Source organism: Carettochelys insculpta, chromosome 3 (genome assembly GCF_033958435.1).
Source record: "Carettochelys insculpta isolate YL-2023 chromosome 3, ASM3395843v1, whole genome shotgun sequence".
NCBI classification, from domain to species: Eukaryota; Metazoa; Chordata; order Testudines; family Carettochelyidae; genus Carettochelys; species Carettochelys insculpta.
Genome location: NC_134139.1, coordinates 16,088,696 through 16,115,943, shown reverse-complemented (window position 1 = coordinate 16,115,943; position 27,248 = coordinate 16,088,696). Strand labels below are relative to the sequence as shown.

Below are 27,248 nucleotides of genomic sequence, written 5' to 3'. Positions count from 1 at the left end.
GGGTGTTGGGAAGGGCCCTTTAAGGGGTCAGCTAGCTGCAAGCCCATGCCTGCATCATTTCCTGGCCCCTTACTTTGAAGTAAGGGCTAACTGTGTGCACACACAACTTCAAAGTAGGGAGAAGCCTACTTCAAAGTAAAGGAGGGTGCATTTTGCATGTAGACGCTCTACTTCAAAGTTGCTTATTTTGAAGTAAGCAGCTTCTAAGTTGTTTTGTAGTCTAGACACAACTGAAGTGCTGGTAACGCTGCAAGATAATACCGACATCCTGTGATCTGACAAATTCTCTCCTTCGGCACCAGTCAAGTCCCAAGGGTGCTGGACTACAGAGGTTCAACCTATACAACAAAGCTGCTAAGTTAGGCAGAGCAACAATCAACAAGAGCAAAACACTATCTGGTCTTGCAGGACTGCTGGCAATGAAAAAGTGTGAGGCTGTGATTCTCAAAGCCACATAATGCATTTAGTCACCCAACTTCCATTAGTTTCTGAATTTACTGCGATTAAACACCACACTACACTGGAAGACCACTCTGCGTTCACTTGTCAGGCACTATCGTATTGTAAAGGAAGTAACCTGCAACACACTGGAAAGAAATGGGAACTTCTGTGTATCTTGACCCAGACAAACAGTAGAGGCAAGAACTGCAAAAACTTTTCCACACAGTCTCATCCATGTCCCTAGTATATGCCTGTTACACTCTCAGGGGCCACTGTGGAGAAGACAATGTCCCATAATTCTGCAGTTCTACAATGCATCTAAATGAGAAATCAGGTCAAACTAAGCTATGTGAAAAATATTTATTCTGTCTCTGAAATCCCATTTCTGATGCTACACGATACTTATCCTGCGTAGGGACTATGTTTATATAAAATACCTACTTTCTAGAGAACAGACAATTGTATACTAAAAACAAACAGTTTCTTCAATTTTTTTTTAAATGTTCATTCACCTTCTGCATAAATCCATTAATTCAAAATAAACCAGCCAACAAAAATGTTACCCCAAATACCATTTTCTGAATAGAATAATATTGGATAAACTGGAGAGGTTGGAATTTGTCTAATTTTCATTAGCACCACTACACATGTACTCTGATGTGCAAAGCAGGAAATACACATTTAGATTCATCACCTTTTCAGAGAGAGAGTCTGACGAGCATGTAATACTAGCAAGAAACAACAATCGGTAAAATCCAGTGGGAAAACACCCTTAGTTTCCAGAAACAAAACTTTACTTGTCAACAGTTATGGCAGGATTCCAAGAATTTGCCAGGGCATGACCTGCAGATATTGTCTTTAACTAACCCTCAAAATTGCAGAATGCTGCCAGTTCCTAGCACAATGAAATCAAAGACACGCAGAAACAAAGACAATTCAGTAGCATATTAATAATTCGCCTCCTTGGATTTCTTCTCAGCAAGAGTGGGAGGTGGTTGTTTTGTCACAAATACTTTAATAAAAGAGTCTCTTAGAAATATAAGCTTTAAAACGCCATACATTTATCCCATTCAGGGACAGCATGACCAAATTCAGGCAAAAATAATTGGCTAAAGCCCATGCCCTTCAATGCAGCTGCACCAGCTCACATTAGCTCCGAATTTGCCCCACAATGTCAAATTACTTCATGCTTCTACATATAACTAATCCTTATTAACATTATGCAATTACCTCTCTCCTTCATCAATGGTCCTGAAATAGAATATTTGCTGGAGTTAGAGCCAACGTAAGACCTAGCCCTGCCTTCATTTAGGGCACGCAGCCTCAATACCACTTGGCTATGTCTAGATTAGAGGCTTTTGTCGACAAAACCTGGGAAGCATCCAGATTGCCAAGAGTGGCCTGTCAACTGTAAGCTAGGAGCAGCCTGAGGGGCCCCTGGAAGTTACACAAAGACCTACAGCAGACCACAATGCCACCCTCTGGACAACGATGTGGATCATGGGGCAGCAGCTGAGGGCCAACATGGAGTGGCAGTCATGGGCCTGGGACCAACTCACGCCCTGCTTTGGTACCATCACTGGCCTCTGGCAGGGCATTATGACCCAGCCGCCCGCAGCCACCCTGCCCCCACCGCAGGGCATGCTGGACCTGCTGCAGTGGGTGATGGCCATGGCCGCCCCTCCTGCCCCCCAGGCCATCCCCCTCACCTAGATCCCACTGCAGACCCTCCTCCTCTGTAACCCTCCCTGCTCTTGGCCCCAGTCCAGCCACAAGGGGAGCTCAGAACCAGTGGCAGGAGGGAATCACCAGGTGGACCCGTTGGGCGTTCTGCTTCCCCTCAGGTTTGAAGCCCCCTGCCCTCCCATATTCTGAGGCCGCCAACCCTGTCCCAAGCCACCCCCTCACTGTAAACAGTTGAAAGGTATTTGTACTTTTCTTTCTTGTAAGTAGTTTTGTATTACAGTTTCTTTTGCACACATTTTTCTTTGTTTCAGTAAATCACTTATTTGTTCACCACATGTGCATCTCTCTTTATTAAGCAGAAGTCAGGGAGAGGTAAAGGGGAGAAGTGAGGCGTGGTGGTGGGGACAGTAGGTGGGGGAAGGGCTATGGGCTCAAGGCTCCTGCTGAGAGAGGCCCTTGGGATGGTTACTGGGAGTGATGTGAGATGCTCTTCATGGCCCCCCAGATCTGCACCCATCCTGAGGGGCCTGGTGGATGGTGGCTGTGCCCTGACGCTCACAGGCACACCACTCATGGCTGGCAGCCACCCCCATCCCAGTAGGAAGGCCTCCCCCTCCCCAAGGTTGTGTAGGGCACAACAAGGTGCCACAACTTGGGGGATATCGTGCTCCCCCACGTCGAGGCAGGTGAGCAGGAACCTGAAGTGTGCCTTGAGGAGGCCAAAGGCGTATGTGACCTTCATGCTGCTGCAGTTCAGGAGGGCACTGAACAGTTCCCGGCTGGGGTCCAGCTGACCAATATAGGGGTTCATCAGCCGGGCATAAGGGGGCAGGTCTCGTCCCCCATGATGCAGAGTGGCACCTGCACATCCCCAGCTACCAGTTCACAATGCGGGACAAACGTCCCCACCTCCAGCACAGGCCATAGTTGCCAAATATGCAGGTGTCGTGCACCTGGCCCACCCATCTAATGCAAATGTCAGTGAACTGTCCACAATGATGGACCAGCGCATGCATCACCAGGGAGCAGCATACCTGGTAATTGATGTATTTGGCTGCACTGTGCTCTGGGGCATGGATAGGGATGTGGGTCCCACTGATGACCCCAACACAGTTCGGGAACCCTAGGGCGGCATATCCAGCCATGACTTCATCAAGGTCTCCCAGATGGATGACTCTCTGCAGAAGGATCATGTTGATGACCATCACAACCTGCAGAGGGAGGTGACTGAACTTACACATCAGGGTCTGAGGAAAGATGTCCCTGGGAGTGCTCTCTCCCTGCATCGAGCCCTCTGGGAGCCCCCATGGAAGGTCGCCTGCCCCCAACAGCAGGGCTGTGCAAGGGCAGGATGTCACAGTCCCCCAGGGATGGGGCTTCCCCCTCATCCTCTCCCTAACCTGCACACCCCGCTTCCCAAGGGCCCCCTTTGGCAGGACACCCTCTCTCCGTGCAGGGACAGCAGCCCAGGAGTGCCTTACCTCCACGAGGATGGCACCAGTGGTGGACCTCCCCACACCAAACTGGTTGCCCACTGAGCAGTAGCTGTCTGAGGTGGCAAGCTTTCAGAGGGCTACTGCAACCCGCTTCTCCACTGAGATGGCAAGCTGCAGCTAGGTGTCCTGGCTCCTGAGGGTGGTGGTAAGCTAGGCACAGAGCTCCAGGAAGGTGTCCTTCTGCGTGTAGAAGTTCTGGAGCCACTGGTCATCCCACTGTCCCATGACCAGCTGGTCCCACCAGCTGGAACTGGTGCATTGCCTCCAAAGCCACCTGGGGACCAGGGGGGCACAGGTGTGACTGTCCTGCAGCCATCGTGAGATCCTTGCAGGTGGCCTTGAATTCACCCTCACTGAGGAAGAGGACAGCTGTCAGAGGCTCAGCAGCTGCTGCAGCACCTCTGTGTGGGACCAGTGCAAGCCCCCTGGGGACAGCCCCAGCAGTATAGCTTCTAGGTGTGCCAGCTGTGCTGCCCAACAAGACATGAAGCCTAATTCTAGCTTCAAGGAGGTAGGCACACCTGCAGCAGAGGCAGGGAAAAGGTCTCAGGGGGTGGGGGATCCCTTTAAGTGCACATCTCCCTGGGGCTCCCGAAGGCTCTGGTGACCTGTGACCCTGACAGTATTCCAGGTGGCTGTTTTGGCAGTAGAGTGGCCAGGGGCCAGGCCGTTCAGCTGCATTCTGTTGAAAGAGTGGATTGCTCTTTTGATCTGTGTTGCTGTCTGGATACAATCTGTAGACAGAAGTTTTGTCACAAGGTACCTTCTGACAAGAATCTTCTGCCGACAAAGCCCTCTAACCTAGACGTAGCCCTTGTGTCTGTACTACATGTGGGGGGAAGTAGAGGAAATGGCTTCACCATCTTCCTACAGAGGGGTCCTTGGGCAGTCCAATCATGTGCCCAGAATTGTCATACATGTTCTGGCCTCAACAGGAGATACATGACTCCTAGAACTAAAAGGGACCTTGGGAGCTCATCTAGTCCAGTCCCATGCCCTCTTGGCAGGGCCAAGCACCATCCCTGACATCTATTTGGCCCAATTCCTAAATGGTCTCCTCAAGGATTGAACTCACAACCCTGGGTTTAGCAGGCCAATGGTCAAATCACTGAACTATCCCTCCCCCACCTTCTCTCATCTCTCCAATTCTGTATTTCCACGTATCAGAGGGGTAGCCGTGTTAGTCTGGATCTGTAACAGCAACGAAGGGTCCTGCAGCACCTTATAGACTAACAGAAAAGTTTTGAGCATGAGCTTTCGTGAGCACAGACTCACTTCATCAGATGATGGTCCACAGGACCCTTTGTTGCTGTATTTCCACAGTTACTAAAATATCCATCTCCATTATGCTGAGCTGTTTCCCACAGATGTGCCCTAAATGTTAGTCAAGTTCATTTTCTCCTATTTCCCACGAGCCAGAGGTGGTTTTCAAATATGTGGCAGATTATACCTCATGTCAATTATGTATTTGAGTGTAACAGCTCTCTCTTAAGAGTCTGCATTAAAGCAAATTAGATGCAATGGCCTATCTGTCCCTTTTTTCTCACCTTGTGAATGTGGCAAATGACCTCCTGAATAAAAAGCGGGCACCTTATTCAGAAATCACAGCATACTTAATCAGTATAGTGGGATATTAAACTGTTTTTTTTTAATTCATTCAGGCAGTATAATTAAAGGTTTGCTTTATTCTATTTATACAGAAGGTTACAAAATTGTTTTGATTCAGCATCTCTTACTGAGCTGTGATTCATGTTAAAAGGTAAAAAGAAAAAATGTTGAGCTGCAGAGAATAATGGCTGTCTTAGATAATTCAAATTAAATTGTTAAATTTGCCGCCAGTAAATTCAAAAAGCTATATCATCACATAACACTCGTAAATGTCTTCTAGAGAACAAGATTCTGTGGATTCTTTTTCCTTATGCTGATTTAAACAATTCTTTGATTGGTCATGGAAAAAAGACTGCCCCGTAACCTGCTGGATATTCAACGGATGCATGTGAACAATTTTATTTTTCCTTCAAGGTGTTCTGGTTTCTTTAACCTTCTTAAAGAATAGGTTCCACTGGCTGCAGAGGAGTAAGGTGGATTAATAACTTCTGTGGATAATCAAAATCTAGAAACAGATCTGAAATTTCAGAGAAAAATAGGCCCACTACATCTTTCCTGCCCTTCTAATTGTATTACTAAGTATGATGTTTTAGACACTCCATTCAATAGTCCCCACCTTTCCATGGTGAAGAAAACAATATTTTTCGCACATACCACTGCGACCCTTCCTTACTCTTTCCCATTCTCAGTCTATGTGGTAGTAAATAGTAGCAGAAGAAACCATCTAACACGGTTTTTGAACTAAATAGCCTGAAGGTTTTCCACTGATTTTTTTTTAAATGTCAGCACTAGATCATAATACTGTTAGTGTCTGGATATGCGATGTGCACAGGTTCAGACATTTTCAGGTAAAGATTAGCCCACATATGAAAGTGAAACAGCTTGTTACTGTACTTAAAAAACCTCTAAAGTGGCTGTATTTTGTCTCTATCCTGCCTATGCCATCAGTCTGTCTCACATTCTGAGTTTTAAACTGGCATGTCAAAGCCATCTCTGAAGAGTAGCCATACTAGCTTGTATCTGTAAAATCAGCGAGGAGTCCTGTAGCACCTTAGAGACTAACAAATTTATTCGGGCATAAGCTTCCATGGGCAAAACCCACTTCATCAGATGAAATGAAGAATAATTAAAATCCCCACAATGAACATTCACATCTCCCCGTTAGCTACACTGAATGGCCACAATCGTCCTAACCGGTCACCCTAATTTACAATGGACAGTAACATTTTTTCCAGTAATTTCCATACATACATGCCGGTTTTTGCAGTTCCTGATTCTGAAACCCTCTTTTGTGGTCACAAATAGCACTTCCTGCAAATTTATCAATCAAGACTCAAAACTACAGCAAAAGAGAACATTTTCTTTAATTGAAGGATTAGTCCCTATAGATTAATTGTTTGGATCAACTTAAAGTTCCTCTTCTATGCTTTACAAAAATGAGCTACAATTAAAAAACAGAATGCTTTCCACCTACTAAAAGTTAATTATAGCTAGGTGACTTCACAGGCTGTGTGCATGCCTGGTGAAAAGTCTAGGAGAAAGCTTACTAGACAGACTACAAACAGTTGTGAGACCGGATGTGTGCATAAACACAGGGACAGAAAAATGAAACACACATACATAAAGAACACGTACATTACTACTGGAAGGGTCATAAATGAAGATGTTAAAATTTGAAATGCTTTGTCTATTTGAGCTTATACCCAACAGAGCAATCTCAATAAAACTTCTTTTCTAGCTTTGCTGTCAGTTCTCCCACAGTTTACAACAGCCTCCTGCAACAGCTTAAGAGGTTTTGCAGTCTGCTGCATTTCCAATTGTTCTTTAACATATTGTGACAAGTCCCTTCTGGGTCCTCTTCGGTTAGGGATTCTGTGCTTCCTGGCAGTTTCTTGTGTGCCTCAGAGGCTCACGATGGCCCTTCTGCCGCCTTGGGGCTTCCCTAAGGCAATGGTCTCAGCTTTTTGAGCCACTCAGCAGGTCTTTGGGCTGCCCCTAGCCTTCCAGCATGCCAACCTTCCAGGGGAAGGATGGGGCGGGGAGCCTAGGCCCACCCACTACTCTGGGTTCCAGCCCAGGGACCCTAGGAGAGAGGCAGCAGGTGGGGTTTCTACCCCTGCCCCAATGCAGTGGCCTTTCCCTGGGCCACTGCATCCACCACTTCCCTCTGATAGCTTCCCCCTGTACCGCGCTGAGCTGCTTTGTGCCTCTGGTTCTCAAACCTCCAGCCTCTCTTCCTTGAGCACCTCTGAACTCCTTCCCCACTTCTGCCTCGGGAGAAGCCTTTTACAGGGAGCCAGGAGGCTTTCATTAGCAACAGGTGTCTGATTAGCCTCTGTTGGTGGCTGACTCCTAACGAGCCCCAACTGCTTATCCAGTCTTCAGCGCTGCACTTCTGTGAGCCTAGAAGGGGAACAAAAAAGGCTTTTATCCAACTCCCAAAATGCTGGCCCTCCATCAGGCTCCAGCTGTTTGCTGCCTGTGACCTGCCACAATATGTACTGCACATGAGTGACTGATTGCCACAGCTATTTTATTTATTTTTTTAAAAACCGAAACACACTTTCTTTGGTTCTGTATAACCAGAGGACACATTTTCTCTAGCCCTGTTTAAATGGTACTTCTACAATTCAGTCCAAAACTATTTAAATATTTCCCAGCCCCACTGAGGAGCTGTATTTGAGATTTAAAATATTCAACAAATTGAGACCAGCTGCAGCACCACCTCTTAAAAATGAAGAGAAGGAAGAGAGAAAATGCACAAGAGCAAAATCAGATTCAGGCAGAGCAGAAGATACTCCGGTGAGAGACAGCAGAAAACTGCAGGGAAAAGACTAAGAGCAGCAAAAAGACAGAGGGGAAGCAGCGGAGCTTGTTATGACCCGCCTTGCTCCGAAAAGGTCATGTGACTGCCCTTGCTTCTCCTTCCCCTTCTCAAATTAAAATAAGCACTAAATTTATCAGGTTTCTCCAAGTGTTTTGGGAAAAGTGCTTGCTGCTCAGGGTCTAATCTGGTTTCACTCAGTGCAGCTAAATATAGAAGTTAGGTCAGCTCATATTTTGAAGACATGAGGAAGTTTTAGTCCTCTAAATTTATCATGAGGCAGTGATTAATTGGGATCACTCACAGCAATTATTACTGTGGTATTTGGCATGTCAGCATTCTCACAATAAAGGAAATTAGACAATGTGCTTGATTCAATATAAACCAAAACATAAAATAAATAAAATTAAAAAAAAAGAGCCATGAAAAAATGTGTGAAATTTTACTCAATTTATCTTTCTTCTTGATATTTGCTGATTTATAGATCTATTTGAGTTCCAATCTATGCTTTCATTTAGATGCTATCTTGATTTACATCAAAGCATGGGCATCCTACACAATGGCTTCCTCTCTATTACTGTAATCACAGCAAAGACATTGAACACACATTTTCCCAGACCTGTCAATCAATATTAATACATGTTCAAAGGATCTCTTCATTTAGGGCAGGAAATCACCTCTCTCTTGCCACTATAGGCGTTCAGCTTTCTAGAAAGAACACATCTACTAGAGACCACCTTCCCAACTCAAAACACTGCTGATCATCTATTTAACAGAGCTATAGACCGCAAGTAAGAATAGGCCATCAACCAACACAGCTATAACTGCAGCCACATACCATCACCAGAGTGCAGCAATCCACTCCTCCTCTAATACAGTCAGGTTTCTATTAGTCACATTGGTTGCAAAGAACATGGTGAAATTCCTCTCAGCTGTACATCATCTTAACATACATGATAGTATGGGGCACATTCTGGCTCTATAGCCTAATTACCACTTTTTATGGTGGTATTCTGCATCTAAGCCACAGCCAGAGCACAGCTAGATGGTGGGGAATGTTACCAGAAAAAGGAAGAGTTCTTATAGGTGCCACCACCATTACCTTCAACCTGAAGCTGCCACCTTCCATAGCAGTTGAGAGGTCAGAAAACAAGAGGCAAAGAGAAAACATGTGGGCTAGAAAGGAAGAGAGCAAACAAATAGAAATGAGAGAAAGGAAAGCACGAGGGATGAAAACAAGGTGTAGCCCAACAGCGAGTTAGTAAGACATATTTTGGTGTATTGCATTATCACTTCCACATAGACTTTATTAAAGACACTATTTTACACCCCCCCCCCCACACCCACACCCACACACCCCATGCTGGACTCCTTTCAGACCGCAGAAGTGCAGTAGGGTAAAAGGTAGCTTTAAGACACGTGTACTTGCCCCCTGTTTCTAAGAGCCACTGCAGCTACAGTAGGGGTAAAACAAGAAATACTATTTCTTAGAAATTACAGTACCATAATAAATTTTTAAAAAGCACTTTAAAAAGGTGCTATAAAGATTGTGAAGTATCAATCAGTGCAATCAGCTGAAGGAAGATTGCAGTCAAGAGTTGAGTTTCTTAAAGAGGGAGTCTTTAATAAAGCCTGTATAGAACTGAAAAATACAATCTGTAATAACATTACCTATCTAGACTTCATTTTCTTTCAATCTGTAAAGTGACATGCACTCTCACATGCTTTGCTGTGAGACTGTGAATCTCAAAAAACAGCTGTTTCTGGTCCCTGGACTTGAAAAATGCATGTGGGTACTAATTTTCAAATCATTATATACTGGTTAGAATCTGAATTAATGTTCTTATGTGGGTCATGTCAGACAGTATCCAAGCACAACAGATGTGACCTGCCCCAGAATAGCTAGTAAAGCCAGATCCAAGAATTCGAGCAGGAACTTTTAATTAAATACATTCCAATCACCCATTGCAACAATTAAATTTAAGAAAAATATTAACTATATCATGTGCCATAAAAATAAGTTGTAGCAGACATTCTGACTTCAACGCAACTCATCCAGAACTAGAGGGATACATTTAAGACAAATCTTAATTCTGGTCTACACTACAGATCTTTATCAGCCTATCTATGCACACATATACCAACTTAACCCTCCATGTAGGCAGTACATGCTGATGGGAGGGCTCTCTCCTGTTGGCACAGAACATCTTCATTAGAACATTCCAGCTGCGTCGAGGCATCATTTTAAGTGTAGACTTGCCCTCACTTTTAAGAGATGCAAAAATCAGTTGACTGAAATCTTTTTCAATTATTCTAAAAAAAGCAGTCTGACTTCACAAATGGCTCATAAAAGAGTGGAACTTATCCATATCCCACATGTGACATTTCCTGACATTCCAAGTCAAAAAGATAGATTCAGTATCAAAGCACTTGCTAATTTACCTTCAACACTTATTTCATAATGCTGGAAATTATATGAGAGAGGCAGGTAGGCATTTCAAATATTACTGTGTTTTAAAATAATCTGACAGTAGAATCCTCCTCAAGCTTGAGCTCTGCATAAAAATTGCAAGAGAAGAATGTCAAAATACTCTTGCTTCTCAAAGTAACGTGCATCCTGAAAAGTGTTCAGTAAGGTATTTCAACTGTCAAGCAGCTCAGCTATCATCTTTCCAAGACATGAGCTGGACAGGTTTTCCATGGAGGCCAAGCTAGGGAAGGGCTGCTGAATAGCACTATCCAGGATATGAATAAAGGCAAAAGCTTTCCACTACCCATTCTCTCCAATGTGGTGGAGAAATTAATGTCTAGTCATCTTTTTATGTAATGCTGAAGATGTGGTGGACTCCTTCTAGACAAACAAAAGGGTATATTCTCTGCTATGGAACAACTTTCAGTCTCTATCACTTATTTGACATGTATTTCAATACAACAGAACAAGAAAAATCTCTATGGCAGACACTTTTCCAAGAGAATCCTTTAGAGATTCACTGGTGCGATTTTGAGATTTAAAGCAGTCCTATGAACACCAACACTGTTGTCCTGTGTGAGGAAGAAGCAATCCTCCTGCTCTAACCTTATTCTTAAAGGAACCTGGACCAAGAGCTTATCTACACTCAAAATAATGTAGCCACTTCTCAGTAGTGCTTCAGTGAAGACACTGCTTACCCAGATGAGCAAGGTGCTTCCAGCAGCTTAACTAATCCACCTCCCTGAGAGGCAGAAACTGTTTACACCAGAGGTTAGTATTTGAATGGCATCTACTCTACAAAAATGATCTGGGGTTTATAAAGTGGGTATCCGCACATCTTGGGGGTTCTAGATACAAATTTGTATTCCTATCCACATGCACACATCAGCAAAAATGATTTATGGATATCCACTGCCACATCCATGGATGCAGATACCTACGGATATAAAGCAAATATCCCCAGATTTGCGGGGCTCTCACTGTACAGAGCTAATTTCCTAGTGTAGACTGCCTAGACACTAAAATCATGGTCTTAATAAAGATACTAGATGTATGGTTTATTCCAACAATCTGTAATTCACTAACCCCCTTTTTTGTGCCGTTGACTGCAGAGGTTAAAGGACCATTTCCCCTTGAACAGTCTTGTAGAATGAGTGTTCACTTCTTATGGTGAACCATCTGTTTCACCTTGTATTTAGATCTTTGATGGACCTGAAAGGCTCTGTGTAGCTCAAAAGCTCTTTTCTTTCACCAACAGAAGTCAGTCCAATAGAAAATATTACCTTATATATCAAACTTGCATCGTCTGTAAAAGTGTTCTAGAAGAATTCAGACTGAGAGCACATTCAAAAACATGCTACGTTTTCTGAGTACTGAATATATAACACATAATGCCAAGATAGTTTGGAGACTATTTTAGCATTCCTCTCTGGGTAGATGGGCACTGCACAGATGTGTGTTAGTTTTGGCTTTTGTGTAGTAATTCTGAGTATTATACAGTTGATTCTTTTTTAAAAAATAGGAAAAATTAGAAACAATTCAATTCCTAAAGTGTCATTCTGAACCTTGGCACAGTACAAAATTCAAAGCCCAAAAAAAAGTTAAAACACCAATAACTACCCTTGAAATAAAAATGTAAAAAACAGGAGTAAAAAATGTCCATTTGATGTAACACTTCTTTTGAAATAGAAGGAAAAACGTTTACATTTCTCAGAGGAAACTAAGTAAAAATGTCTGTTGCCTAATTGCCTTTTACAAAGATAGTACTTTAATGTTTACCTTTACTGAACAAACATGGTTTATAATCTTGGCATCAGAGTTTAGGGACTACAGAAACAACAGCCCACCAAACTGAGGTAGGAATCTTTTGGCAGAGATCCACTAACATCTTCACAAAACTAAAAATTTTACCCTTATTAGGAAAACGTAGGACTTCAAACTATATTTACACTATAACTGTTTTTAAAATGACAGTTCACAGAGTTAGTTTAAAAGTGTATGAAAATCGAGGTAATCCTTACAAGAAGGCAAAGTTGGGAAAACCTCCCCCCTGCCCCAAAAAAACCCAAAACCATCAAGCCATTATAATTCTAAAAGAACATGTCAGCCCACCTCAGACATGCAAATTTTATTTTGAAACTCAACCACATTTTATAGCCCTTGTTTCTTCAGTAAGGCTTAAATAAAAATAAGTGATGCTTTAGTAAGTGTTGGAAATTGCTAAGTGTGGGGGTTACTGAAATGTAGCCGGTAGAACACACTCACTCCAAGGTCATCCTCAGCTCTAATGCTGAGAGATGCAGTCCCAGCATGTTAAACTGAAAAACTAGGCCAGTGAGTGGCCGGGGGAATGGCTGCTACACAGCTTCTATATTGTCAAATTACTGTTTAGGAAAACAAGTGCTCTGCTTCATGGCAAATAAAAAAAGTATTCTGGATTATATTTTTGGATTACTACAGCTAGACAGGACCATCTCAGACATGGGGTTGCTCTAGCCCATACTGGTTAACCAGTTAACTGATTAACCTTTAACATCTCTACTTTTGACAGGTTCTGCCATGGCATTCTTGCGAGCATGTTAAAGAAGTATGGCTTGGATGAATGGAGTACAGGGTGGGCAGAAAGCTGGATAAATTCTTGTGTTCAACAGTTAGTGATCAATGGCTCAATGTCTAACTGGCAGCTGATTTCAAGCTGAGTGCTCCAGAGGCCAGTCCTGGGGCCAGTTTTGTTCAACATAGCCGTTAATGATCTGAATGTTGGGAAGGATTGCACCCTCAGCAAATTTGCAGATGATGCTAAACTGGGGGAGGCAGATATGCTGGAGGGTAGGCATAGGTCTCAGTATGACCTAGAACAGTGGTTCCTAACCTTTTCACTAGTGTGGACTCCTGCAATACCCTATCTTTTTTTTCCCCACAGACCCCTTGTGACACACTTCTGGAATCCAGGTTAGGAACCACTGACCTAGACAAACTGAAAGATTGGGCCAAAAGAAATCTGATGAGATGCAACAAAGGTAAGTGCAGAACCCTGCACTTAGGACAGAAGAATCCCATGCACTGCTGCTGTCTGGAGACTGACTGGCTCAGTAGTAGTGCAGCAGAAAAGGACCTGAGGATTACAGCGGACAAGAGGCTGAATACGAGCTAACAGTGTGCCCTTGGAGCCAAGAAGGCTAACAGCATATTGGGCTGCATTCCCTACAAGAAGATTGAAGGAAGTGATTATTCCTCTCTTTTCAGCACGGGTGAAGTCACATCTGGACAAAGTGGACAGTGTCCAGAGGGCAACAAAAATGGTTAGAGGGCTGGGGCACATGACTTATGAGGAGAGTTTCAGGGAACTGGGCATATATAGTTTGTAAAAGAGAAAATTGAGGGGGGTATTCAACAGCAGTCTTTAAATTCCTGAAAGAGTGTTCTAAAGGGGATGGAACTGTTCTCAGTGCTTGCAGATGACACAACAAGGAACAATGGTCTCAAACTGCAGTGGGGAAGTCCAGGTTAGATATCAGGAAAAACTATTTCACTAGGAGGAAGGTGAAACATTGGAATGGATTACTTAGGGAGGTGGTGGAATCTCCACCCTCAGAAGTTTTTAAGGCCCAGCTTGAGGAAGCCCTGGCTAGGATGATTTAGTTGGGATTGGTCCTACTTTGAGCAGAGGCATGGGTTAGACCTCTTTAGGTCTCTTTCAAACCTAATCTTCAATGATTCTATGACAAAAGGCAATGCTAAAAGTTTCCAACTTCTTAGCAATAACAAACTGGTCGGGAAATTTATATAAGTATATGCATTCCTGTGGCACCTTAGCGACTAACAAATATATTACATCACAAACTTTGGTGGGTAAAACCCACTTCAGCAGATGGAAGTGGGCTTTGCCCATGAAAACTCATGCCCCAATAAATTTGTTAGTCTCTAAAGTGCCACAGGATTGCTTGTTATTTCTGAAGCTACAGACTAACACTACTACCCCTGAGACATTCAAGACTATTTATTTGATATCATTGACAGAAGATCCTTAGAGTTTTAACAGTAATTTTACAGACTTAAAATCCAATTAAATAAAGTGTTTGGCATAATTATAAATTTCTTGAACAACAGCATATATTGGTCCCATACCTCACTGCATTGACACACAGCATGTATTGCTTATCCAGCAATTCCCTTCCCTCTGCTAACCTGATATGAATTTGATATATTCATCGGTAAAACAGATACCACACATGACCATAAGTGAAATTAGACTATAAAAGAAAAAAAAAAGCACATTTTCAACTAAGCTAAGTGGCATCATTGGTTAATGCATCAGCCTTTTAGTTTTGGAGACCCCTCATACAAACTTGAGATTCCTAAGTAACATGTAGGTAGCCAGAAAAAACGTTTACTGTGAGATGAATTTATCCAAATCACAAAATGTACTACACAGTTTGTTCCTGATGACAATCAGAAATTCAGATACCCTTTGCAATGCTTGACCTTACCATGCTCTGTTCAAGCTAATGCATTAGTCACTCAATTTCATGGTCATTAAAATTCACCCATGAACAAAATAAAGATCACAAACTGCTTCCCAAAATTCACACTATTGACTGGGAAATTATTAGGGGAATGCTTAGGTGCTGCGAATAACTGGTTGCTAACTCAGTAACCAACATTTTGTCTTTATAAATTAATGCCCTAGCACAGTACTAAGAGGCACTGAAGCTAAGGGTACCATAAACCCAAGGTTCTGGCCATTTGTGATCATTATAAATGCACTTTCTTGGCACTTTCTTCAGTATTAAGTATGTTACTCCAGGAGCTTCCCCATTGTTTTGCCCATGAGAAAAACCTGTACAGATCTAGCCAGGATACTGAATTTTCATCCCATGTAATATAAAGAAATTTTTGGGGGACAACGCAGATTTTGTTTCAAGGTGAAAGCCTTTGACGTGGAAGAAATGCTTGCACGGGGCATTTTCACGTTCACTCAGCTCTGTAGTAACGTCATCCTTTTCTTCTGAGCTTGTTATGATATTCAGCTTGCAAAAGCAGAAGCAGTTCTTTTGCCAATATTCGCCATTACAAGATAGTTACTGAAACCTTCAGCCTGGATGCACTTTGAGCTGTAGAAGTTGTCATTTTGTTGACCTTATGAGACTGGATTTAACAGCGGACCTGATTTTGCCAACTATTCTATTATCAGTACCATGGGCTGTCTAAGTGGCCTGGTAATACACAGCCCGAAATATGCTAATACGGTGTGGATGCAAATTCCCCGTGCCTCATTAGCATATGGTCACGTGATTTGGAGTCCAGAAGACCATTATTCCAGACTCCGGAAGACCATTCTTCCGGACTCCAAAACGCCATTTAGAAGTGCGGATCCTGGGGGGTCTTCTGGAAGGAAGTCCTTCTTCTGGAGGCCCCTTCTTCCAAAAAATTTTCGGGAAGAAGGAGCCTCTGGAAGGAGGACTTCCTTCCGGAAGCTCCCCGGGGGCCGTGCTTCTACACTGCATTGTGGAGGCCAGAAGAAGGGTACATCCGCACCTCATGAGCGTATTTTGGGCTGTGTATTACCATGCCACTTTTGAAGAAAGTGGCCTGTGTAGAAACAACCATAGAGGTCAGCCTGAAGCCTTTAAAAACCATATGAACAGAAACCTGCAGTTTACAGCACGGGTAGTTTATTTTTTTGCCAAGGTCCAAATTTCTTGGACAAAGTGCAGTCAAGATACAGATGGCAAAGAAAATAATAAAGATAACTAGGAGGCTGTGTCCTCTGCTCCCTACACTTGACAACCCACTCCATCTTCCTGGATAACTGGCAGGGTCAGGGAGACACACAGCCAGCCCCATCCTTCCCTGCGGTGGGTCAGGGAGCCTCACAACAATCGCAGCCTTCACAGGGCTCCACCCTGCCCCGCCCTAGCCCCTCTTCACACCTCCACTGCCCAGGTGGCAGATGCATTAATGTGATAACGTTATTCTCTCTCGCAGGAGGAAAAAACATTATAGACACAGAGATAGTAAGTAAAGAAGATGACTTGGTGTCTGTTCAAAAGTATCTAGCACTTCAGATTTGGCCATGGTCTGCCTATAGACCACCCTGGTTTGCAATTTTGAATGGAGTAAGATCAATTTTCAGCCTCATTAAATGGCTCTCTCTAGACCGCTATCTCAAACCTACACAAATGAAAATACAGTTCTGATTTCACTCGTCTCCAGTTGGCTTGAAAAAAATTGGAATAAAAGATGACAATTCCTGAGGTTTCTGTCCAGCTAAAGAAGAGACACAGACTTAAATGTGCTGTGGAAATATTCAGAGTTAATGACTTTGGGAGTTTGCGTGACCAGGGATTTTCCTCATGCTTCAAGTTATGATCCTATTAATAAAGCCCTGGAAAACTGTAGATACCCACTTTACACCTGCGGATCGGATGTAGATGAGTTCCACTTCAGATAATATTCTCCATTCACTTGCATTTCCAAATGCATAAGTACACTCACTTTCTACTCATACCTTTTCTGTTAACTAGCTGCTGCAACCCAATAACAGATAACGTGACTCATTACGAGTATTGTGAGCAAACAAAATTAAATATGCACTGTTATGTAAAGTGTGTAGAGCATAAGGAAAGAGAAATAACTGACAGAGACCACACACACTGCAAGATTAAAGATGCCAAATTATTACTGTTATTATTCAGCATAAAATTTACACTTTCATTCTAAGGCTACATCTAGATTACTACGATTTGTTGACAGTTTTTGTTGGAAGATATTTTCCAACAACTTCTGTCAAAAGATCATGGCCAAACTGCCAAGGAGACTGCAAAAACAATCTGCTCTCTCAACAAAATGATCAACTGGAAACACAGCAGTCTGGGATGCTCTGTATCCCAGAAGCCGTTTGTCGACAGAGGTCCTCCTGGAACATCCAGACTGGCTTTCCGTCAACAGAGATGCTATGGAGAGCGAGATAAAGACTGTCAACGAAAGTGCTGCTTTCTGACAACCTTCTGTCAACAAAATGCCTTGGGAATCTGGATACTCCCTGGGTTTTGTCAACAAAACGCCAGTTTTGTCGACAAAACCCTCTAGTGTAAACATAGCCTAAAAGAGGATAAGACTGCAGAACAAGAGTGGAACTAGCTCTCCAGTTTATGTCCTTCCCTTGGAATCCTGCAGCTCCCATAAAAAAAAAAAAAAGGTTGATCAGTTCAATAATTCCAAGGTAGACCTAGCTATTATTTGTCCACATCACACAAACCAAGGCAAGGGAGGGGGTACCCATTGGCCAGAAAAGACACAGCAGTGCATAATAAGGGCACTGAACAAAGTCAAGTCTGAAGCACTGACAGAGCTTTAGCAACCTCTGTCTAACAAATTATATGAATTATTAGGTTTCTTTACAATTTGCTCAGAGAGCACAATACATCGGAGCGGGGGGCAGCAGCACCTTTTCAAGCAGGAAACCATAGTACCTCTATTTCGCACTAACGGTTACCATTAGAAAAATTGAAGAGTAATTTTAAGGCCCCAGAGGAATGAGTGATTTCCTACAGGAGTCTCTTTGCCCCTGTCCTCTAATGTTAAACCTTTTCTCCCTGAAAGACAATCACTAGATTCTTAACCACAGTTCTCAGTAAAGGACAGCAGTAATAATTTGGGACTTCCCTCTCTGGATAACAGCAGATAACTGCTTCATGGAGAAGAGACTGCGATCTGTCACTGGTGCAGCATGATGCTCTTCAGAGCCAGCAGATCATAATGGAGCAAATCACCCTTTATAAGCATCTTAAGTGTGGCAGAGCTCCTCCAGAACTACTTCTCTATTGATACAGTTTTAACCATTCTAGTGGCTTTATGTTCTTACCCACATACTCTAAGATCACATTTCAATGAAAAGATTTCTTATTTAAGAAATGCTGTCAAAGAAAAGAGAGAAAAATAATCAGTAGAAGTAGCGGTAGACATCACAATATACAAATTGTCTCAAAACAGCAGTTACAAAAACGGCATATTATTTTGGCACAATATACCCAAAATACCAATGCCACTTTCAGCTTCTTGACTGATTAACACTGCAATTATGCAATCAGAATCACACAAATTCTTGTTGTGAAACAGGCATGTTTCCCAATACTTCTGAGAAGATCTAAACAAGGAAAATTACTAATATATTTAAAAGGAGATACATTTACAAAGATGCTGGATGCATCTCATATCTAAGAAAAAGGTTCTTATTTATCACATATAAAAGTCCGATTAACATTTCACCAGGGAAATACTAGAATATTACATAAATATTTATTTCTGCAAGCACTGAGTTTATGTTAGTAAGTCAAATGCAAACCCACATATTTCAAATCTTCAAGCTGAAATATTTCTATTATGAAGTGGCCAAAGTATATAAAGTTTCGTCTGACACAGGTCAGTGAGTGACAAGATTATTTTACGCATGTTTATTGCGGCAACACAATTATTGGGTAGTCTTCTGTAGCAAAGCTAATATTCTACTGCCATCTACAGGACCAGAATGGAACTGTTACCATATAAAACATTCCACAGCATGCCAAATATAATTACTGAAAATTTCTATATTACCATTGTAGTATACCATGTTTTCGTAGCTGTGACAGTCCTATGATATTACACAGGCAAGGTGGGCAATGTAATTATTTTTAAATGGACCAACTTCTATTGGTTAGACAGATGCTTTTGAGTCATCCAGAGTTCTTTTGTTTCCCTATGAGTAATGGGCCACTTCCCCTTGAGTGGTCCCTTCAGATGTGTGCTAGTTACTTAAGCTAAACTCCTTGTTCGCCCTTGTATTTAACCATGACATTCTGAGGTTATCTGTACTGTACACTACACCTTACAAAAGGATTATTTTATGAATAAACCATTCCCCTAAATAATTTACGTTTACACCAGTTGGCATGCCCAGCATTAATATGGTGGGAGAGTTTCTCCCACTGACATAGCTTCTGCCACTTTTGCGGATGGTATTTTTATGCCACTTTCCTACCAGCATAGAGCATCTTCATTACACACTCTGCAGGAGTACAAGTACAGCTGAATCACTACAGTGCTATAAAGCCTTGTCTATGCAACACAGTTCTGTTGCAGAAGTCAGCTTTCATTGACAAAACAGTGAGGTGTGCATACTACAATCCTGATAAATGAACTCTCCTGCTACACTGTCAAAATAAAGCCACATTGATGAGAGGTGTAGTTCTTTTTACCACAAAGTTAGATTGATGCAGTGTCTGTGTATACACACTGCTTGCTTATATCCCTGCATATGACCTCCAAGAAGTGTCCCACAATACCGACTGTGACCTCTTGGGTCAGCAGTTTGAACTCTGCTGCCCCGCATCCTGGAATGCAGGCACCCTTTGCCCCTTAAACGGCTGGTAAGTTTTGAAATTACACTTCCTGTTTGCTTGGTGTGGAGGCTTCACATCACACCTTCCAGCCAAACCATGGCAGCTTCACATAGCAAATGCTCTCTCCCCTCGGAGCATACTGAAGTTGTTGGGTCTGTTGAGAGAGGAGCCTGCAGTCCCAGCTGCCCTCCAGCCATAGGACCTTTGATACCTAGGGGCAGATTTCTTACAGGATTTTGAGGAAGTAGCACAAACGGGACATGCATCTGTGTCCTATGAAGATAAAGGACATGAGGCAAGCATAAGGAGGACATGTTTAGGGAGGTGCTCCAATCAGCTGATGTTGGAGATCATGATCACAGGATGTAGAGAATGACAATTAACAAAAAAAAAAATTAACAACCTGGAGAGGAAGTAGTTCCAGTTAGACCGACAAGATGGTTTTGTCTGTGCACAGAGTGCTCAGATGGCATGTGGTGTCTTAGCATGACTTTTAAGATAAAAAAAAAAAAAAGTGGAAAAAAGTCAAATAACTAAAATCTCAAACCGCTGCAAGAAATTAGGGCAAAACTTATACTAATGAAGTACAGCACATTCATGGCAGTGCCTCATTAGCATATCCTAAAGTGCCAAATTACAATAGCCCCTTCAAAAGGAGGGGCTAGTGTGGCCATAGCCAGAGTGTTTATAAATAAATATTTTAAAATATGTATGAAATGCAAATATTTGACTAATACATATAAGTCTACAAAATCAACTTTATTTAAATCTAAGATTTTTATTTGGGAATTAGAGATGTATTAATTTCTTTAACTCAGAGGTAGGCTTATGTTTTAAGTTCTATTTTAGTTCTGCAGCAAACCACACTGAATTCAGTTCATTAAGGCTTTTATGTCCTGAACACTTCTCCTCTGTCTTTCCACCCACCATCATAAAATCCAACATTTACTCAGAAAAATGCATGTTTTTGTTACAATTTTCAGCTGTTTTTGTTGTTGGAAAAATTAAATAAAATGAAAACTGAAACAAAGAGACCCACCTATTCAGAAATGTATCTCAAGAGCTCCCCCAACACTACACACATATTCCTTCAAGCTCCCAGCCAACTGTAGTACCCCTTCTACTCCACTCCTGCAGACAGGTTCCCTAATAACATAACAGCTGGACTTATACATAGACATGAGAACCCCCATTAAGAGAATGCTCCTTTGGGTCATGTCCCTTTCAAGAAATCAATCAAATTTTGAAATAGGTTATTGCTGTTTAATAAAAATATACTCACAGGAAAAAAAAGGTTCATTTTCTTTCTACACGTGTTGGTAGCTGTTGGAATACATACCCTATGGCAATTGGCACATTTGCAGACTACAAATCACACTTCGGAAGCAATCACAAAGGCAATACCACATTACACTGTTTACTGGACTCTTAGAATACATTTAGGGGTAAATTACAGCTAAACAACAGCACAAAACACAGAGCCAGGACTGGTGGCCGTAAACAAACTTCACTTGACCACAGGAAACTTGGACACGCCATGATAACACTATGACACACCATGTCCAGCTAACTAAAAATCAGACTGGATTACCAATGCTGCCACACGAGAGCATGTTGGACTAGAGAGGTTCAGCCTGTATGCCTCTTGCCTGACTGCCCAACCTGATCAGTGAAATGACCCTAGTGATCTGTAGGTGCTGCAGTACCACAAAGTAGCAGCCCTTTCTACTGATGTATTTCATTGCAAGATAGTCCAGAGCCAAAATTGGGATGTGTGCACCACCTATTGCCCCAACACTTAGGAATCCCACTGCTGCAAAGCCATCCACTACTTCACGCACATTTCCCAGAGTCACAGTCTTTTTAGCAGGATTCAATTAACATCCCTGCACACTTGTGTGAACTCAACCCCCATACTGGACTTCCCAACCCAAAACAATTCACAATTGACCAGCAGAGTCTGGAGTTGCCAGCTTCCACACTGAAATTACCATACACTTCTCCACAAAGAAAGCAGCTCTCATTCTGGTGCCCTTGTGTTGCAGGGTAGGAGCAAGCACCACATACAGTTTAGAAAGGTGGTTGTGCACATCTTAAAGTTCTGTGGATATTGCTCATCTCACCTGCACAATGATGCCATCTCATTACTCCAGTGCTTGTTTCCTGAGCCCATTAGCAAAGGTCCGATGTGTGCAGATGCTCTATGAATGTCACATAATAATATGGAATTATTTCTTCTTATGGCACACAGCAAAGGAAACACTGTGGATTCAGGTTTACATTCACAGCTCGTGAAATACTCCATAAGCAGCATTGAAGTCATACTTCTTAACACAAAACTGTTGAGCAATGCAGGATCCAGGCTCTCAGGCAGAGGAAGTAGGCACATAGTTAAAAGTAGCTGGAAGCCCATGGAATGATGGGACTGAAATAAGTGCATCACAGGCTGATGAGTCTGCATCCATGATGCTCTGTGATCCATTCCCCGCTCCCACAGCTCCTAGCAGCAGAAGGTGGTGGATTGCACAGTAGGTTAGCTACCCACAGTGCCCTGCTGAGCACTCTCTCAATGCTAGAGCACCAACTGTGGACACATTCAGCTGACACAAAGTGTTTTGTGGACATATAATTATAGTGGTTTATAATAGCTGGGATAACTTGGATCAACTTAACAACTTAGAGAGAGCCTAAGTGTAGACATACCCTGTGGGTTTGTTTTTGTGCAGTGCTACAGTATTACTATACTGATGGGAAACCTTTCCCCACCAGCACAGTTAATCCACCCTCCTTACAGGCCACAGCTGTGTAGACAGGATACCACTTCAATGCAGAGTATTAGGTATAACTACATCACTCAAAGGCATGGATTTTTCACATTCATGAGCAACATAATTATTCTGATTCAGGCCTCTGATATGGATGTGGCCTGAGTACCTGTCTCAGTAAGATGTGTGTGCAGCTTTAAAGCTTGATTCTTGTACTAACAGAAGTTGAGCCCATAAAAAATACTACCTCACCCACCCTGCCTCTTTAGCTTCCACTTAATTATATTTTTGTACTAGGCTTCCAGCTTCAGAATGTTTTCTCTTTAGGAGATAAAAGTGTAGTGGTCAGTAGGTGTGTATATAGCGCAGACTGCAAACACTCTTCATCAAAGAATGAATGGATATAGAGCAGACATCAAAAATCTCCAAATACACAAACCTGTCAAACAGCACTTTAATGGAGGGAGCAATTCTGTTAAAGACCTGAGAGTGTGTTCTGCAGAAAAGAGACTTAAACAACCATCTACAGAAAAAATGTTCACAACTAACATTCATATTCAAATTTGACACATGGTTTTTACAGGGACAGCAATTACCTGACCATGGAGCCCTAGGCAGTTGCCCCCACAGAAAGCTATCAGTGTCCTCCCCACAAGTGATGACCTCTCCCCCCCACCACAATATACTGTGATCCTCACTTCTGTGCTGCCACAGGCAGTGACACCAGCTTCAGAGCAGAGCACCTGGCTGCTCTCTGGTAGCTCTAGTCTGATGATAAGGCTCCTGCCAGAAGCAAGGCATAAATAAAGGTGGCAATCCACCACCCACTACACAACAAACTGTTCAGTCAGGAACCCCACCCACCATTGCAACAGCTAGGTTAAAATACAGAGGTAAACACGTGAAACCATTTAATTGAATATTTTTAAAATCATATGACCATGAAACTGACCAAAATGGACCAAGTATTTTGTAGGGCCCTACTTATGTCTGGTCAGTGGCTGGTCAAACCATCATCAACCACTAGTATTTTTAAATGAAAATGTATCATTCTTCCACCTTCAAGTCACCAACAACTGCACACCACACCAGCTGCGCTGCATGACTTTACCCACACCTCATCCCAAATCTCAGCTGCAACACATATGAATGGTTGAAACACCAACATGGCACAAGAGACCTACAGAAGCAGGAACTTTTTTTCTTTTCATGGGCCATCACCAACCCTGTGCTCCTCTGTGGACTGCCACGGGCACTCTCCAGCCCAGAATAGTCACACTCCAGCCCAGCTTGTCCGTCTCTCCCAACACACTCTCACTGCTCCTGAAGCCCAGCTTGCCTGTCTGTCCGCCCTAACACCTCTCTCCAACCCCTCCAGCCCAAGCTGTACGTGTCTCTGCCTGTCCCACTCCCTCCCCACGCGCCAGCTTCTCCATCTGTCTGCCTCGAAGCCAGCCCAGCCTGTCCACCTGTCTGTCTCAACATCCTCCCACCGCTCCTTCCAGCCCAGCCTGTCCGTCCGTCCAAACACCCTCCCGCTGACCCTTTCAGCCCAGCCCCGTCCGTCTGTCTGTCCCAACACCCTCCCACTGCCCCTACCAGCCCAGCCCAGCCCGTCCGGGCGCCGCTACCTTGAGGACGCCGCTCATCTTGGCGAGCAGCGCGCGGAACTCGTGCGGCGCCGCCTCCGGGTAGAGCTGGCCCCGCAGCAGCTCCTCTGTGATACCGGCCTGGCCGTAGTAGGCGGCCTGCGCGATGCCATTTAGCAGCGCGCTCAGCGGCTTGGCGCTCTCGGGCGGGGGCTGCTCCGCCGCCATGCCGGCCGGGGAGCGAACGAGCGTGCGCCGGCCCTACTCGTTACGGGGGCCGTGCGAGGACAAACCCCGCGAGGGACAGAGCCGGCGGTCTCCACAGCGCCCCCTGCCGGCGAACGGGCGCGCGTCCTCGCGTTGCAGGTCTTGACGGAACGTCCCTTCTCCCTGCGGTGCTTTCCTGGGGCTGCCGCTGGCGGAGCTCTCCCTGCAGGGGGTCCTGAACTGTGGGGACCAGTGCACAAGGGCTAGTGGAAACCAAACATGACTTCATTGATAGTTATCGGAGGGGGAGCCCTGTTAGTCTGTAACTGCAAAAACGAGACGTCAGGTGCATGTGACAAAGCAGGTCTTTGCCCAGGAAAGCTTATGCTCCAAAATAGCTGTTCCTCTGTAAGGTGCCACAGGACTTCTTGTTTTTTCATTGGTATCAACACAGTCCTGCAAATCTGAGGTGCATTTTTGCAGATGTGGACACATCACAGCTGTAGCCGTAGAGACTAATGCACTTAGCTCTAGAAGCCCCAGGTTATATCCGGCCTGCTGAGTGGGGTCTGGTGGCATCACAAAAGGAAAATCAATAGCATTTTACTGAATAGTTCATGTTCTCCTCATTTTGGGAGATAATCATACCCTAGATGTTACATAAACTAGAGACCTAGAGAGGGTTGGGCAATCCACATGAAATTCATCCCCTGTGTTGGGTGATCATCTGTCCATTTTTGGCTGGGAATGCCCCATATTTCAGGCATCAGGAAGGCATCTTGATTTATTTTAACAAAGAAGCTAATTGCCCCATATTTGCATGGGGGAGCAGCTGCACCTGGCTCTTAGCTCCCCACAGCTCAACATAATAAACTCCTGGTGAATGATTTTTAGGTAATAATTTGAAAATTGAAATAGGCAAGTAATATTTAATCATCCACCTTTATTTTTTATTTGGAAAGATTGAAAATACAGTTGGATTGTTTTAAAAAAGATCTTAGTTACTGTTGAGTGTGGTAATGTTAAGACAGGAAAAAACAGAGAAGAGATTCTAAAGTTGCATTCTTTATAAGTTTGGAATAATTTTGTAGGCAGAATGTATCAGTTTGTATGAATGAGCTACTGCAAGTATTCTTCCAGAAGTGATTTAGTATTGCAGGTATTTAACGTGGTTACATATTAAATAGGCAGCCCTTGAGTAACAAATCATTCATAGGGCGCTTGCTGTAAAAAATTAGGGTTATGTTTGGATAAAACCACTGTGAAATCCTTCTCTATTCACTAACACAGGGCGTTATTCAAGCAGGGCTTGCTGTTTCTTGTTACATTTTGGAAAAGTTGTATTTACTTCAAGTTCAGAACCTTTGTTGAATTTTCCTGGGTGGAAGTGAAACAACTGATGCATTGATTTTAATAAACTCACTATTTAAAGAATAAGGAAGGAGTTGAATACAAAAACAAAAACTCCAAACCCTTGACCTATCTGTTACCTACTGTTGGAATGGAACAGTCCTATCTTTTATTTGTTTATAGCTTTGTGTGATATATGAAACAGAGTGTAAATATAATGCTGTATGCCAGATAAGCAAAGAATAAATCCAAATAAGGCCAGACAGGTACTCCACACACATTTCAATCTATATGTATATATGATTTTTTAAAGAAGACTCTTCATTTTTCCCCTTGTTGATGTAAGTTTTGGAACTGAAGTATACTCTGAAATCCACTACCAAACAACCTGCTAAAACAATTCTTCCAGGTACTGTGCTTTGTCCTGATTAATAGCAGAGGTCACATAACTACTAGTTATGCAACACAGCTGAAAATACCTAATATTTCTAATTTAATCATCAGGGCTGAATTATTTTGATAGTTACCATAGTAAAGAATGTCTCTGGATTGGCTCATTATAAATGACCTATAAAGGAAACTTTTACTTCTGTCCTCTGGACAGCTTAAGTTAAGCAAACACAAAGTAAAGGAGAATTCACAACTATCATAATTCCTGTAGTGCCCCATATCACATTCAGGCTTGCTCAGAGGCATTTCACACACTGTTGATTTATTTTTCCATGAGTGTGAATGAAGATAAAACAGCAAAGCCCTGGCTTCCCTGTTCTTTAGGTGGGATTTCACATGGGGCTTGCCAGCTCATTAGGAGTGACATTCGTTCCTCATGTTTTTTTGAGATCCATTCTTATTATGTTTAGTTTCCTTAATCCTGAAACAAAGAACAAGAACAAAGAGCTCCAGTGTTCTTTTACATCCACAAGAACATTCTCTTTTTAAAGTCCCTTAAAGCTTTAACTATTGTAAGGAACAGCATTCCCTGTAAGCTGAGGTCTCAGGAGAGATTCAAGTGCTGCCCAGCTGATTAGCAGAGTGCCCCCAGCACTCACAGTAGGAAGCCTGCTCTGTGCCTTAAATATTGAGTTTGTTCTGGTCTGGCTATGGTCTGAAGAAGTGGGTCTGTCCCATGAAAGCTCACCTAATAAACTATTTTGCTAATCTTTAAAGTGCTACTTGACTGCTTTTTGTTTTGATAGTGTATAGACTAGCATGGCTTCCTCTCTGTTAGTAGGAAGCCTGGGTTTCTATTGCTGGTGAACAGCTGCACATGCCTTGGTGAACATAACAAAATTTATTCCATCCATGGTAAGGAGTTTAAATTGTTTAACTGTAGAAAATTATTGAACAGTAGCACTGTGTTACCCAACACAATGTGCTGAAAATGTACTTGGAGCTTTTAATAGACACGTATCATTGTAAGAGAAAGGCA

General features: G+C 43.0%; 1 protein-coding gene across 1 annotated transcript in view; it reads right to left on the bottom strand.

The window, feature by feature from the left end:
* Positions 1–24,534, bottom strand: part of COMMD1 (copper metabolism domain containing 1) — a 130,594-nt gene extending 106,060 nt beyond the window's left edge. The window contains exon 1 of the mRNA XM_074989381.1: positions 24,305–24,534. Coding sequence (XP_074845482.1) covers positions 24,305–24,490 — 186 coding nt within the window. The 5' untranslated portion in view covers positions 24,491–24,534. The remainder of the gene's footprint in view (positions 1–24,304) is intronic.
* Positions 24,535–27,248: the final 2,714 nt, after the last annotated feature.